Below are 13376 nucleotides of genomic sequence, written 5' to 3' on the forward strand. Positions count from 1 at the left end.
TCTGAACACCCTCAAGCTCATAAAGCCCAATTCCACTACCAAAGAGGGACTGAGGGTTTAACCCTCTACTCTCCAGTTAAAAAAAACCAAAATCAAAAGCAGGAATCAGTGGTAACCTGGGGGCCAGATCTAGAAGAGGTCAGCTTTCATTCAAGCCATAAGGTTAAAGAGTAGGAAGAAATGCTTCCTAGAAAAAAGCTGGGTGACATTCTAGGCAGACAAAAATAACAAACAAATGCCCATTAATGATTTCTCAAGGTTATTATAAAGATCAGTAAGATAAAGTGTTAAAATACTTATAATGCAAACATTATCATCATTATTTTAGATATAAAATTCTTATACAGAAATCATTTAATTGCTAGAAATAAGTAAAACCAATTTTGTTCTTGCTTCACTCCAGTTGTTTGACTGAAATGGGACTAAAACTAGATTGGGATCAACAGTCATGGGAATAGTCAATAGTCAATATACAAATTGAAAAGTAAACCAACGAAACACATTTTATGGTAATAATCTATATGACACTTTATAAATGCTTTCATATAAACAATCTCATTTCATCTTTATATTATAGGTAGACAGAGATTTCTATCTTCATCTTTTGAAAAGAAATGGAATATACAGAAATAAAATAATTTAGCCAAAGCTGCATAGCTAGTAAGTGATGGAGCAAAGACCTGGTCATCTGACTGAAAAGAGCAAGGTTCTTGCCACTGTAGCATGTCACCCTACTTTGTCCCTGGAAACCCAAACAGCTTCTTCAGTTTACTCAACATTATCTGTTAGTCACCCCATGTGGATTTTTAAGGTGATTCCTTTATCATTTTATCTGCCATCATTAAAACAGAGCTTCCCATTGACATTTTTTTTCTACATATTGTTTGCATGACAAATGTGATGTCCTGCATTACATGAAAAAAGAGCTTCCAGGGAGCAGGATATGGCACAACGTGTTTGCACGAGACTATTGCTGCTTCCAGGGCATCAACCAGGAAGAAGGGATGATGAAAATAAAGGGTCAGGAAGGTCTGGTCCAACTAGAAGAATCAATCATACATGGGAGACACCAAACAAGAAAACTCAAAACTCTACTTTGGATGCTACAGGTCTGCAGCAAAGGGAGAAAGAGTTAAACAATCCAATCAGCATTTTATAAACAACCAGTCAAATACCAAGGCAGTGGAAGAAAAGGCTGTTCTGTCTCAGCTCGCTTTACAGTGTTGCTCACACAAAAGGAAAAGTAGCCCTTTCCAGTGAAACCGACAGAAGTACAGGATGTGTGAAGGATGCAAAGACATCTGAGATTATGAGCAGGGAACAGAAACCACGCTGGGCTTTTGAAGTGCTGAGAAAACCCCGACTCAGTAAGAAGAATCACTTAAAAAGCACTTAATTTCTCTGAAGTACCATCTTAACAAGTATCAGCTTGATGGCTTATTCTGAACTATTTTTCCACAGAAAGGAGATGCCCCTCAGCAGTCTTAAGAAGTACATACATGCAACAGACGTTCTTAATTCCCTATGGCAGACATTTTAAAGAAGCCATGGGCTTACCACTCTGAGCTGGAGGCTTCCTGGTAGAGCTCTCAATCTGAAAAATGAGTGTCCCCAGAAGACTAATAATTCAACATTCTATACTATCACTCTGGTTTTACCAAAAAATAGGACAAGGAAAAACAGGTTTTAGATGGAGCAGGAAGGTTAATGTAGTGAAAAAAACTTTCTGTAAGTGATATAAAGTAAGTACCTGGAGGGGAAATTCAAGTTAGTGAGAGAGGAGGGACTCTCCCTCTAGCAAATTGTGAAATATATTTTCCCCCTAAGTTTGTTACCTCATCTGTAAATACACACAGCAAATTACATTTTACAAATGTGCATGTATCCTTTAGATCTGAAAAAGAGTTAAAAATAAGCATATGTGTTTAAAATGGTTCCCAAGTTGACATTCCTCTCTATCCTAAAAATATCTACTGTCTTTAAGACACAGTTCTCTAGGACGTTTAAAAGACACTACCAATCTGGTAACTGTTGGGTAAAGTCTTCTATGCAGGTAGGGGATGAACTGGATGATCTTAATAGATTTCTCTAATTCCTCAGTTCTTTGAGTCTAAGAACAGCACAAGCAAACATCTGCTATAGAGCCAAATTTCCATGTTTCACTGTGACTTTCATCCCTTTATCATCAAAACTCAGAAGAGTTACCGGAACAGCCAGTGAGTGCTGGCTGAAGTTACTGATGTGGCAGATTCTGACTCAAGAGCAGAGAGGACTCCTGCAAACCAGGCGCTCTATGAAGGGGTCCTATCACCGCATCACGAGAACACAAGAGCTGTCCACAATGATTATTCGCATGGTCTTACAAGAACTGCAGGGAGATGCCAGATTTCTTCAGGTTATGAATTATAATATCCAGCTGATCTCTGCTGAACGGGCTGCTGAGGTCAGTGAACACTTCAATATGCCTCTTCTCAAACTTCTTTCCTCTAGAAGACAGAGTCAGCACATTAACAAATCATTCTTCTAAATCTTTTTCCTACAAATTCAAATGTACTTGGTCACTGAGCAGAAAAAGGGTAAGGAAAAAATTAGCTCCAGTTAACAACGTGATTATGCTCTAGAAGTCCATGTGCTGTTGACGCTAAGTTCTCACTAAACACATAATCAACCCAGTTGTGACTCACCCTTTAAACGTCTTAGGCAAAATTTCTGAGCATTATGGAAATATCAGGTCTCTGATTTCCAAACTTTAACCACCTCGGTTAAAGGTGAGGTCACTATTATAAAGAAGGATCCCCTTCCAGCCTTCAGAAGGTAGAATATAAACAAGGAACTCTCCCGGCTTCCCTGGTGGCTCAGACGGTAAAGAGTCCACCTGCAGTGCGGGAGACCTGGGTTCAATCCCTGGGTTTGCAGGGTACTACAACCACAACCGTGAAGGGTTCATTTTCCAAACAGTCTGATTCCACACTGAGAGGTTCATTTCCAACTCTCTTCAGCCGAGATACTTACACAGTTTCTTCTTGAATCAAATCCATGCAGACGATGAGGGCATCGAGGACTCAGCTGGTTAAGGGCAGAAGATCACACCAAACAGTTCCTTTACCCCACCAAAATGCAACTTTTCCCCAGTGAGATCCAGTGCTGGAACCTGTGGACGCTCGGCTGACTGTGTGATGATTTAAAAGTACTTGCCCAAGTGCCCTTCTTCCAAGTTTATTTCACTAACATATATCCATATATATATTAAAATCAAAGTAGACTCCCTAAAACATATAACCAGGAAAAATGAAGTAAGCCGAAAGGTAATCTCACATATTCCACTCATTTAATGAAAAACTGTGATGCCATTTTACTGTGTCTAGAACTCATCTTCTGTGAGTGCAGCCCATTCTTACACATGAAGTGAGCCATAAGGTAGCATCGGTAAGTCACTCCCAGCACAGCAGCACCTCCCAGTGACCAGAGATGGCATCACTGTTTGAAAAAATAAGAGGAACAGGACACCTTAAAACCAGGGCACCTGTGGAAGAAATTGTTAAGTCTCACGGTTGGGGCATCAGTCTGATTTTTGGCATACAAATATCCTCTATGCAGGAAGGCTAGGAGAACGCTAATGCTGGACTCTCTGTACAGCACTGCGTCCAAACACATCTAACTATCGCCACCACCACGCCTTCTGCACACAGCCAACACACACACACCCTTCTGATACTTCCCATCCTCTCAATGTCACTAGGGCAGAGACTGGAGGGCTTGGAGTCCAGGCACCCAACCAAGTAATGTGTAACTAATTTCACATTAAGTCCTAATGTGCATCACATCTATGATGTCCTCAGCGCCAAAAATGTCCATATACTCGGAGCAAGGACTCTTAAAGACCCTCACTGAACTAGATGACAATTCCTCAGATTAAAGGAAATTTCTTCAGAGTCTTCTCTGGCTGAGAAAAGGATACAGTCAGCTTGTTGAGAACCTGGTTGGATTTTGCTTTCAATGTCCTCCAGCAAGTCAAAATCCGGGAGCATCAGGTGTCTGTGCACTGTGATGTTCTGATACTGATCCTTACCAGCAAGGGCATTCTCGGTGCCATCGGTACCAAAAAGGACTAAGGCAACTTCATCTTTGCTCTCAGCAAACACCTAGAGGAGTACGTGAGAAGGCTGCAAATCACACAGTACCACCTGGAAGCCACAGACAGTTAACCTTCCGGGAGCAAGACAACTGTATTTCCCCTTGGGAGGCCCCTGGGGCCATTGGCAACAACAGGATACTGGGCTAACTGGCCCCTGGGATTGATGGGCAATGACAATTCCTAGGTTCTAAGCGGACTTCCTCATTGACTAAAGGTCCCGCCCTTTCAACACACTTTGTGGTGGAGGAATGGGTGGGCACTAAATGCTTTGGATGAGTTTCTCTGATGTGCTTCCACCCAAATCAGACTCTCATTCTCAGCGAAAACTAATTACAGATGACTTGAAAAGATTTTAGTCTGTCTTTCTGGAATGACTATCCCTGGTTGAAATTTTCCAGAGATTAAAAGAAAATTACTGGTTCATATTCTATGTCCCAGCAATTTCACCTGTAGGTATATATACTATAGAGAAGCTCTTACACATGTATGCAAGAAGATAAGGGACAAGAAAGTTTAAGTTCACTTCAGCACTGTTCATAACAGGGCAAAACTGAAAACAATCAACTGAAGAATACAAAAACACACTGCAAAATATTTATACAATGGAATATTATACCCTAGTTAAAAAAAGAATGAATTTGTTCAGTGTTTACCAACACGAATAAATCTCAAAAACATAAGGTTGAGAAAAAGTAACTTGTGGAATTATATGTACTGCATAATACTATTACATATACTTTTGAGAGCTTCATAAAATACTAAATATTATTTATAAATACACTTAAATCCAAAGCATAAAATATGCACAGTAATAACTGAAAATTCTGAGGGAAAGAGGGGAGGAAGAGGAAAGAAAAGTGTTAGGAGGGGACACACAGGAGGCCTTAATTTAAGATTTTTTAAGAAAGAAAAAAAAAAGAAATCAAACAAATAGTGTAAAACTTTAGGGCTGTATAGCTCTAGACGATGGGAAAACAGCTTTCCATTATATTATTCTTTGTATTTGCTTCTTTCACGAAGCATTTCATAATTAATTAAAAAAACAAGAAATAGTATGACACAAAAGGCAGTCCTGTTCCCACCTACCCATTAACATAAGCCATTAGTAAGAAGAAAGCTGCATCGGTAAAGGATGGAATTCTGTCATTCTTCATCTCTCTCTGCTGATAACAATTCCAGTCTGTTAACAAGTTCAGCTACAACCGCCAGTTGTACATGGAGGGAAGGTCCCAGTTGCTGGGGTTAAAATATTTCCAGCACACCCACGGGGCGGGCCAGCAAGAGTTCTAGCTGTATCCCGCACAAGTGTTCATCTTCAGGCAAGGTATTCTTACTTGACAACAGAGTCTCAGTCAGGAGAGGGGAGGAAAATTCCATGTAGCATGGGAGTGACACCAGGTTTTGTCTCCTGGCCTTCCAGATTCACTCCGGCTCCCATGCAAGGGGCAGAGCCAAAAATAAAGACCAAAAGCACTGCTGCTCTTTAAAAACCATACACACACTACACGGGGGCACAACAGCACCACTTAAATATCACCAACACAAATTACTATAACCAAGAATGGGGTTAGGAGCATTCTTGTCTTCTTTAAGACATTAGGTTAGGGCTTCAGGTTATCAGAATTTGTAAAAAATAATCTTGGATGACAGGTGGGAGGTACTAGTTCCATGTGGAAAAGGCAACACCCAGAAGAAGCACAGAGGTGTCCGGGGAAGCAGTGGATGAAGCAGAGCTTCATGGACTTGGCAAAAGCAGCAGTCAGACCAGGTAGAAAGGGCAGAAATGAATAACTGTAGTCACAATGATAATAAAAACATATACAGTGTTTACAATACGCCAAGTACTGTTCTAAGCATTTTATTCTTAGAGGTACTATTATTTTCCCCTATTTGACATACAGGACACTGAAGCATCGTGTAGAGTCTTCAAAGTGGCCTCCATCCATTCCTTCTCTCTCTGTACTTAGAGGCTATGCTTGAAAACAACAGGGGAGTCTAATTCCTGCCCCCTTCTCCCCCACTGAATGTGAGCTAGCTAAGTGACCCGACTAACAGAAGGCAGTGGAAGTGACTTTCTGGGACTTATAGAGCTAGGCCATAAAAAGTCACATAAGCAGGTCTCTTAGAATATCCAGTCTTGGATATTTAGAACCAACTGCTATACTGAGCATCCCAAGCGACATGTAGAGGCCACATGTAAGGGTTCTGGGGGACAGTTCCAACCGAGCACACAGCCAGCAGAAGGCAGCACCACCAGCCACAGGAGCGAGCCATCTCGGATGTACATGAAGGGCCCCGCTGAACCTCGAGATGACTCAGCCCCAGCCACCACCGAGTGCACCCGAACAAGAGGCCTCAGAGAGAACCACCCAACGCAGACTCCCAGCTATCTCACAAAACCACACGGGATGACTTTCTTAAACTGTCATTTAAGACATTAAGTTTTGGGAGGGTAGTTTGTAACCAGTAAAAGGTAAATGGAATAGGCACAGAGTAGTTGAAAGAATTACTCAAGATAGCAAGGTTAGTAAGCGACATGGCAGAGCAAGCATTCAAACCCAGGTCATCTGGCTATAGCGGTTACACGTTTAAACATTACATTGCCTCTTGTTTCGGAAAAGCTGCAATATCCAGTGGAGGAGCCAAAACAAGAAAAGAAAAAACATCCGGCTCTAATGGCAGCTGGACTTGCATGTGAGTGTGTATAAGAATAACTCCTCGGGATACCCCAAACACTGAGGGTGGACAACATAAAGAAGCGGGCATCTTGCATTACGAAGTTGAAGCCACAGACAGTGAAACCAAGAGTTACAAGCTCAGGACCATTCTGAATCTTACCTGTCGCTGCACGAACATGGTCATCACCTTCTTTGCTAGTTCAAATGGGGATTCTTCACCAGGAAAGGAGTTACTCATGGCAAAACCCACATCCATACACAGCACCACTGCTGCCTAGAAGAAACGAAGTCCCAGAGAGTGTGTGAGAAAATATTAATGGTCATTAAAAAAAGAAAACAAAGGACGTGTCCTTTGCTTATTTCACTTAGATATTCAGGGGATGCATGATAAAGGGAGGGGAGTTGTTCAAAGTAGAGAATGGATCTAAAACATATAAATTTTTACTGTGGAGAAACTTTAAATAGTCCTGCTATTTCTGAAAGCTACAAAGTATTTTACCTGCCAGCACAGGAGCACGCTCCAAGCAGCTGCTGCTCCTCTGGCCTGAGCCTGACCATGAGCAAACCCATGGGGAGCAGATCTGAAAACAACCTGCAGGCAACAGCTAAGTCCAGCCCAGCTCAGCCCCAAATCCACCAAATCAAAAACTTCGACTGATCTGCAGACCCATGGCATGAGGACAGATGCTTTTGTTGCAAGCCACCAATCTGGAGTATAGTTTGTCATAAAGCATTTTTGTGGCAATAGGTGACTGTCACAATCTATATATGCTAAAATGATATACTCCAATCATTTGAATCAGTTTGTAAACTGAGAATCTAAAATGAAGACTAAGACACCAAATCTATTCTAGTAGGGGACACAGACACATAAATGACATCAGTGCAATATTCCATGACCGAGGTATGCAGTGGGCACTAAGAGGGCTCATAGGAGGGGCATCTACCCAAGACTGGTGGAAGTGACAGAGGACAGGTAAGGAAGTGGAAAGACTTTCTAGATATGATCCTTGGGTGAACTAAAGAATGAGTAGGAATTAGTCCTGTGAACAAGGAGAGTTTTAGGGAGAGGAAACCAAATGAAGACTCTAGTCGTTGGCTAGTAATCATGCATATTGGAGACTAAGGAAATTGGGCAAACATAAACTGAAAGTAAAATGGATACATGTAAAGTCCTACATTTGGCATCCAAAATTTAACTGAACTGGGCTGGAGGAGGCCTAAACAAACAGCAGTTCACAATTTCAGGGTGGATTATAAAACATCACCAGTATGGCATGACTACAGTAGTTGATTCCCCATACCTACCCTATTCCACCCTCTGAAATATTTTTGGTCCTAAATGGTATGATAAAAAAATATTTTCAATGTTGTAATCAATTCATGGAAGGAAAAGACAGGTTTAATGGTTTAAAAAAAAAAAGACTAGATTAGCAATCTGGAGACCTGGAATCAGTCCCATCTTTTTTACCACATAGCTACATTTTCAGGCATGTCACTTAACTTCACTGCTAATCTGTGGAAGCAGGAAGCAGTTGTTCGACTAAGTGGACTAAATGAGATCTAAAGTCTTTTCCAGAGTTAACGTTCTCTGACATTGACTGACAGTCTCACCTATGCTTTGTACTGACTGGACCACATGTGACAAACTCTGAGCAGTTCTGATCATCACATCTTATAAGACTAATTACAACTGAATATGAAATAAGCAGGTTAGAGACAGATCTGGAGCATATGTGGTAAGTGGAACAGGTGGACAAAACTGACTATTTGAACCAGACAAGAAGGTTTAGAGGAACGTGATTGTTATCCTCATATAGTTGACAGCTGTGTTACAGAAAAACAGCTCTGCAAGAGAGATAATAGGATTCACAGATGGAAGTTACACGGAAACTGATTTGACTCCATTATGATCAAACTAGACAGCATATTAAAAAGTAGAGACATTACTTTGCCAACAAAGGTCTGTCTTGTCAAAGCTATGGTTTTTCCAGGAGTCATGTATGGATGTGAGAGTTGGACTATAAAGAAAGCTGAGTGCTGAAGAATTGATGCTTTTGAACTGTGGTGTTGGAGAAGACTCTTGAGAGTCCCTTGGACTGCAAGGAGATCCAACCAGTCCATCCTAAAGGAGATCAGTCCTGAATATTCATTGGAAGGACTGATGCTGAAGCTGAAGCTCCAATACTTTGGCCACCTGATGCAAAGAACTGACTCATTTGAAAAGACCCTGATGCTGGGAAAGATTGAAGGCGGGAGGAGAAGGGGGCGACAGAGGATGAGATGGTTGGGTGGCATCACCGACTCAATGAACATGAGTTTGAGTAAGCTCCGGGAGTTGGTGATGGACAGGGAGGCCTGGTGTGCTGCGGTCCATGGGGTCACAAAGAGTGACTTAAATAGTCTTTCCTTTCCATAGTTTTGCCTTGCCTGAGATGTAACCAAATTAGATATCATCTATAACGTCCCTGATAGGAGCTCATCCAGAGTCACAAATGAGCGACTGAACTAAACTGAAGGGAGGAAAAAATGATACCTAGAAGTAATCAATGAAATTATTTTCTGAAACAACTATCTCCTGGCCCTAGAATTCTTTGAAAAACCTGGATGAGCTCCTATCAGGGACATTATAGATGATATCTAATTTGGTTATATCTCAGGCAAGGCAAAACTATGGAAAGGAAAGACTATTTAAGTTTTTCCCTAATTTACAAAAAATTAAACACAATGCACTAATATTAAGAGAGCTCCAGGTTATAAATAGCATGTTTGGAGAAATTCCTTTGAGGGCAACAAAATTTACATCCCATAGTTTCAATGCTCTGACCATAAGAATCTCTAAAAAAGTTAGAGTCCCCAAATATGCTGCTGCACTTATTTAATATATAAATAAGTTCATAAAGCTACTTTTTTTTTTTCCATAAAGCTACTTTTAAAAAAGAAAAAAAAGAGGACTAAAGGTCCTCTGCCAGGAATCAGCTCTCCAAAAAATGTCAACAAAGGGTTTCACAGTATGGAACTTATCTGAAAGCAGAGAATGGTCTATGTAGTATCTCAAGTTCTTTTCTGACAGCAGTAAGAAAACCAGGAAAAAGAAACCAAGCGGCATAGTGCCCCCCCCCCCCCCCATTTAAACACTGAAGCAAGTATTAGAATTTTGCTACAAGTCCACCTGCCATAAACATCTGCTTTATTAGAGCTGAAAGGAATAAAGGAGGTGTGTGGCATATGTTTAAAACCATTTTAATCAGTATTTCCCTCTGGGGAGGCGAGGGCACTAGAGACCACCTGCTCCAACTCCTATCTGTATACCAGTTGCCTAATAAAGGGCCTAGTTCTTGAGATTACAGATGGATGCACGAATAAACAACTCCTCCGAACACACCTACCTCTAGTGATCCCTCAGAGACAAGTACCACTTTCTGCCTATACTGAAAACACTATTTTAAAAATTCATCATCATACGTTATTAACCTGGGTCACTGAGAACCATCGATTTCTAGCAAGAGAAACATTCTCCAGAGCTCTGCGGGCAGAGAGCTTGTGTTCAAATTCGGGTTCTACCGCTTATGGGCTGGGTGACCTTGGGGCTAATCACTTTCTTTAAGCTCTGCTTTTCTCAACTTATGTAAAGGAGATAAAAACGTTTCGACTCCTGGGCTTGTGGTGAAGATTAAGACAGACAGGAATAAAGCCTTTAGATCAGTGCTTCATCAGAGTAAGCTTTCAATAAATGCAAAATATTTGATATTCGATTACTATAGAGGTAGTAATAGAACGGGGCTTCCCAGGTGGCTGTGATCTCTGGGTTGGTTAGATCCTCTGGAGAAGGAAATGGCAACTGACTCCAGCATTCCTGTCTGGGAAATCCCAGGGACAGAGGAACCTGGCCGGCTACAGTCCATGGGGTTGCAAAAGAGTTAGACGCGGCTTAGCGACTAAACAACAACAATAAGGATGTTTTACATTTCAAATTATTTCACTTGCAATCCCTCTCTGATGTTTTACGAGTCTGTGGGATTGGTGCTTACCATAACTAACGTCCATCCTCACAGATTTTTAAAAACCAGATTCAGAAGTAATGCAGGAGTTGGCGGCAGGCTGGAGATGGAGAGGTGCCGAGGGGAGGTCGGAGTGGGATGGGGACAGGATGAGGACCGGGGGAGATACAGTAAGCGCGGAAAGACTGAGGAGGCGGCGGGGGTGGGGAGTGGGCGAGGCTTGAATTCCCTTTTTTCAGACTCCAAATGCCCAGTCTCTCTCACAGCACATCGCTCGATCAGCCCGCCAACCGGAACTCCCCTCCTCACTCCTTGGCGCCGCCGGGATCCCATGATTCCTGCTTCCGAACCACCTTTTTCGGACCCCGAGCACAGACATAGGCCCAAGCCTACTGATCTCTCTACCTTATTCCCCGACCGCGCCATGCTGCTGCCCCAAAGCGCCTCGGCCGCCTCTTCCGAGCGGGAACCTCCGGCGTCGAAATTCAGTTCCGCCGGACTCGGAGCTGGAGTGGCTGGAGTGTTGCAGGAAAAGCCGCTTCCCGCGGAGCCCGAAGGGGGCGGGGAAATCGTGCGTCGACACTCTGGGCATGCGCGGATTGACTGCGCTTGTCCCCTGGTTAAGTGACCACGGACGGAGGAGCGTGGTACAGTCCATGGGGTCGCAAAGAGTCGGACACGACTTCACTTTCACTTTCACTTTAAGGGACTTAAGGAAATCAGTCCTGAGTATTCATTGGAAGGACTGATGCTGAAGCTGAAACTCCAATACCTCGGCCACCTGATGCGAAGAACTGACTCATTGGAAAAGACCCTGATGCTGGGAAAGATTGAAGAAGGGAGGAGAGGGGGACGACAGAGGATGAGATGGTTGGGTGGCAACACCGACTCAATGGACATGAGTTTGCGTAAACTCCGGGAGTTGGTGATGGACAGGAAGGCCTGGTGTGCTGCAGTCCATGGGATTGCAAAGAGTCGGACACGACTGAGCGACTGAACTGAACTGAAGGGACTTTGTGGTCTTCGAACTTACCAAATTTCTAGAATTAGGTAAATAAGAATCTCTGCTTTGAAAGAGTCACTCTCCTTTTCTCACATTGAGAATAACACAGCGTCTTGTGTCAGAGATCTGGACTTAGATCTCCTTGTATATGAGCATGAATCCAGAAAGTCAGTTGACTTCCCTAAAATTCTGTTTCTTCTTACAAGAAGGATAAGGAAAGACAGCAGATGGGATGACCGTAGAACCAATTCTTGAAAGAAAAGTAGTTTTCCAGGCAATCAAAAGTGGAAACAGCATCTTTTCTTGAAGGGGAGGTGGGATGTATATAGGCCTGGAGGCATGAACAGCATCTGCTAAGGATCTCCCGATACTTCAGAGTATCGCTGGGCTTCACAGGTGGCGCTAGTGGTAGAGAACCTGTCTGCCAGTGCAGGAGATATAAGAGTGGCAGGTTCAGTCCCTGAGTGGGGAAGATCCCCTGGAGGAGGGCATTGCAACCCACTTCAGTATTCTTGCTTGGAGAATCCCATGGACAGACGAGCCTGACGGGCTTAGCCCATGTGGTTGCAAAAACTAGACAGGACTGAAGTGACTTAGCACATACCTAGTTTGGAAAGGGGGGAGTGAGGTTTAGTTCAAGAAGAAGAACCTAGGGAGATGTTCTAGAAGTGGCAGCTGTCAATTATGGTGCCTGACGATCCCACCTGCTTTCAAGGGAAACTGTCCAGGCTGCAGCCCCTTTGAGGGAGGCAGGCCCAAGTTGAACCTTGCACAGAAAAGGCTATTTTCTGTACCGGATGGCCCACAGGCTGACGGCTGCTTGGACAAAGGATCTGGCAACTTGCAAGTGTCTGCCAACCTAGAACAATAAGTCCAATCATCTTCTTGAAAATCAGACCTAAGAAAAGCAGATGTGAAGCTGGAAAGATGTGGGGAGGCCATGAGGAGGGAGGGATCTTGAGGGAACCCAAATAACAAACACACTGAAGCCAGGAGAGTCAGATACTTTCAGACTGTGCTTTTAGAGTCCAGGAAGTTCACCTAGATGTTGATTCAAGGAGTTCTTTTAAGGCTGAAATATTATTCTTAAAGTATTTTTTGTATGACAGTTTAAATAATTACTGGTGACTCACCATGGTGAAGGAAATCTCCATGCTTTGTCCATGATTTTATCTTGTGTGTAGCCTCTATTTCCTTCTCTCTTTTTTCTCATTAGTATTAGAGAGATATGGACCAGTCATATCCATTAAGCTCCACCCAAATTGCGAATTATGAGCAAATAAGTCAAATGATTATTTTAATATAGTTAAATTTTACCTGTTACACAACAAGAGATAGCTGAAACAACAGGGATATTTTAAACTCTTGCTGTGGTGTAGACTAAGCTTCCCTTTAGAGTATTTAACAAAGGCAAGTAAAAAATTTTAATTTGAAATTACAATTTAAGTTGCTGAAATGTATTCGAGTTTGATATTGTTCTGATATGATAAGTGATGAACTACATAAGTGATGAATTTATGAACACTATACAAAATTGAAATGTGCAGGTTTTGTGTTCT

General features: G+C 42.4%; 1 protein-coding gene across 1 annotated transcript in view; it reads right to left on the minus strand.

Moving 5' to 3' along the window:
* The window catches only part of XRCC5 (X-ray repair cross complementing 5), an 80923-nt gene extending 69511 nt beyond the window's left edge, over positions 1-11412 (minus strand). Inside the window, exons 1-5 of the mRNA XM_061148791.1 lie at positions 11220-11412; positions 6974-7087; positions 3959-4142; positions 3013-3061; positions 2364-2486 (exon numbers count right to left, since the gene is read on the minus strand). Of these exons, the coding sequence (XP_061004774.1) occupies positions 2364-2486; positions 3013-3061; positions 3959-4142; positions 6974-7087; positions 11220-11240 (491 nt within the window). The 5' untranslated portion in view covers positions 11241-11412. The remainder of the gene's footprint in view (positions 1-2363; positions 2487-3012; positions 3062-3958; positions 4143-6973; positions 7088-11219) is intronic.
* Between the last annotated feature and the right edge of the window lie 1964 nt (positions 11413-13376).

The sequence above is a fragment of the Dama dama genome, chromosome 8, assembly GCF_033118175.1.
Source record: "Dama dama isolate Ldn47 chromosome 8, ASM3311817v1, whole genome shotgun sequence".
In the NCBI taxonomy this organism is placed as follows: domain Eukaryota; kingdom Metazoa; phylum Chordata; class Mammalia; order Artiodactyla; family Cervidae; genus Dama; species Dama dama.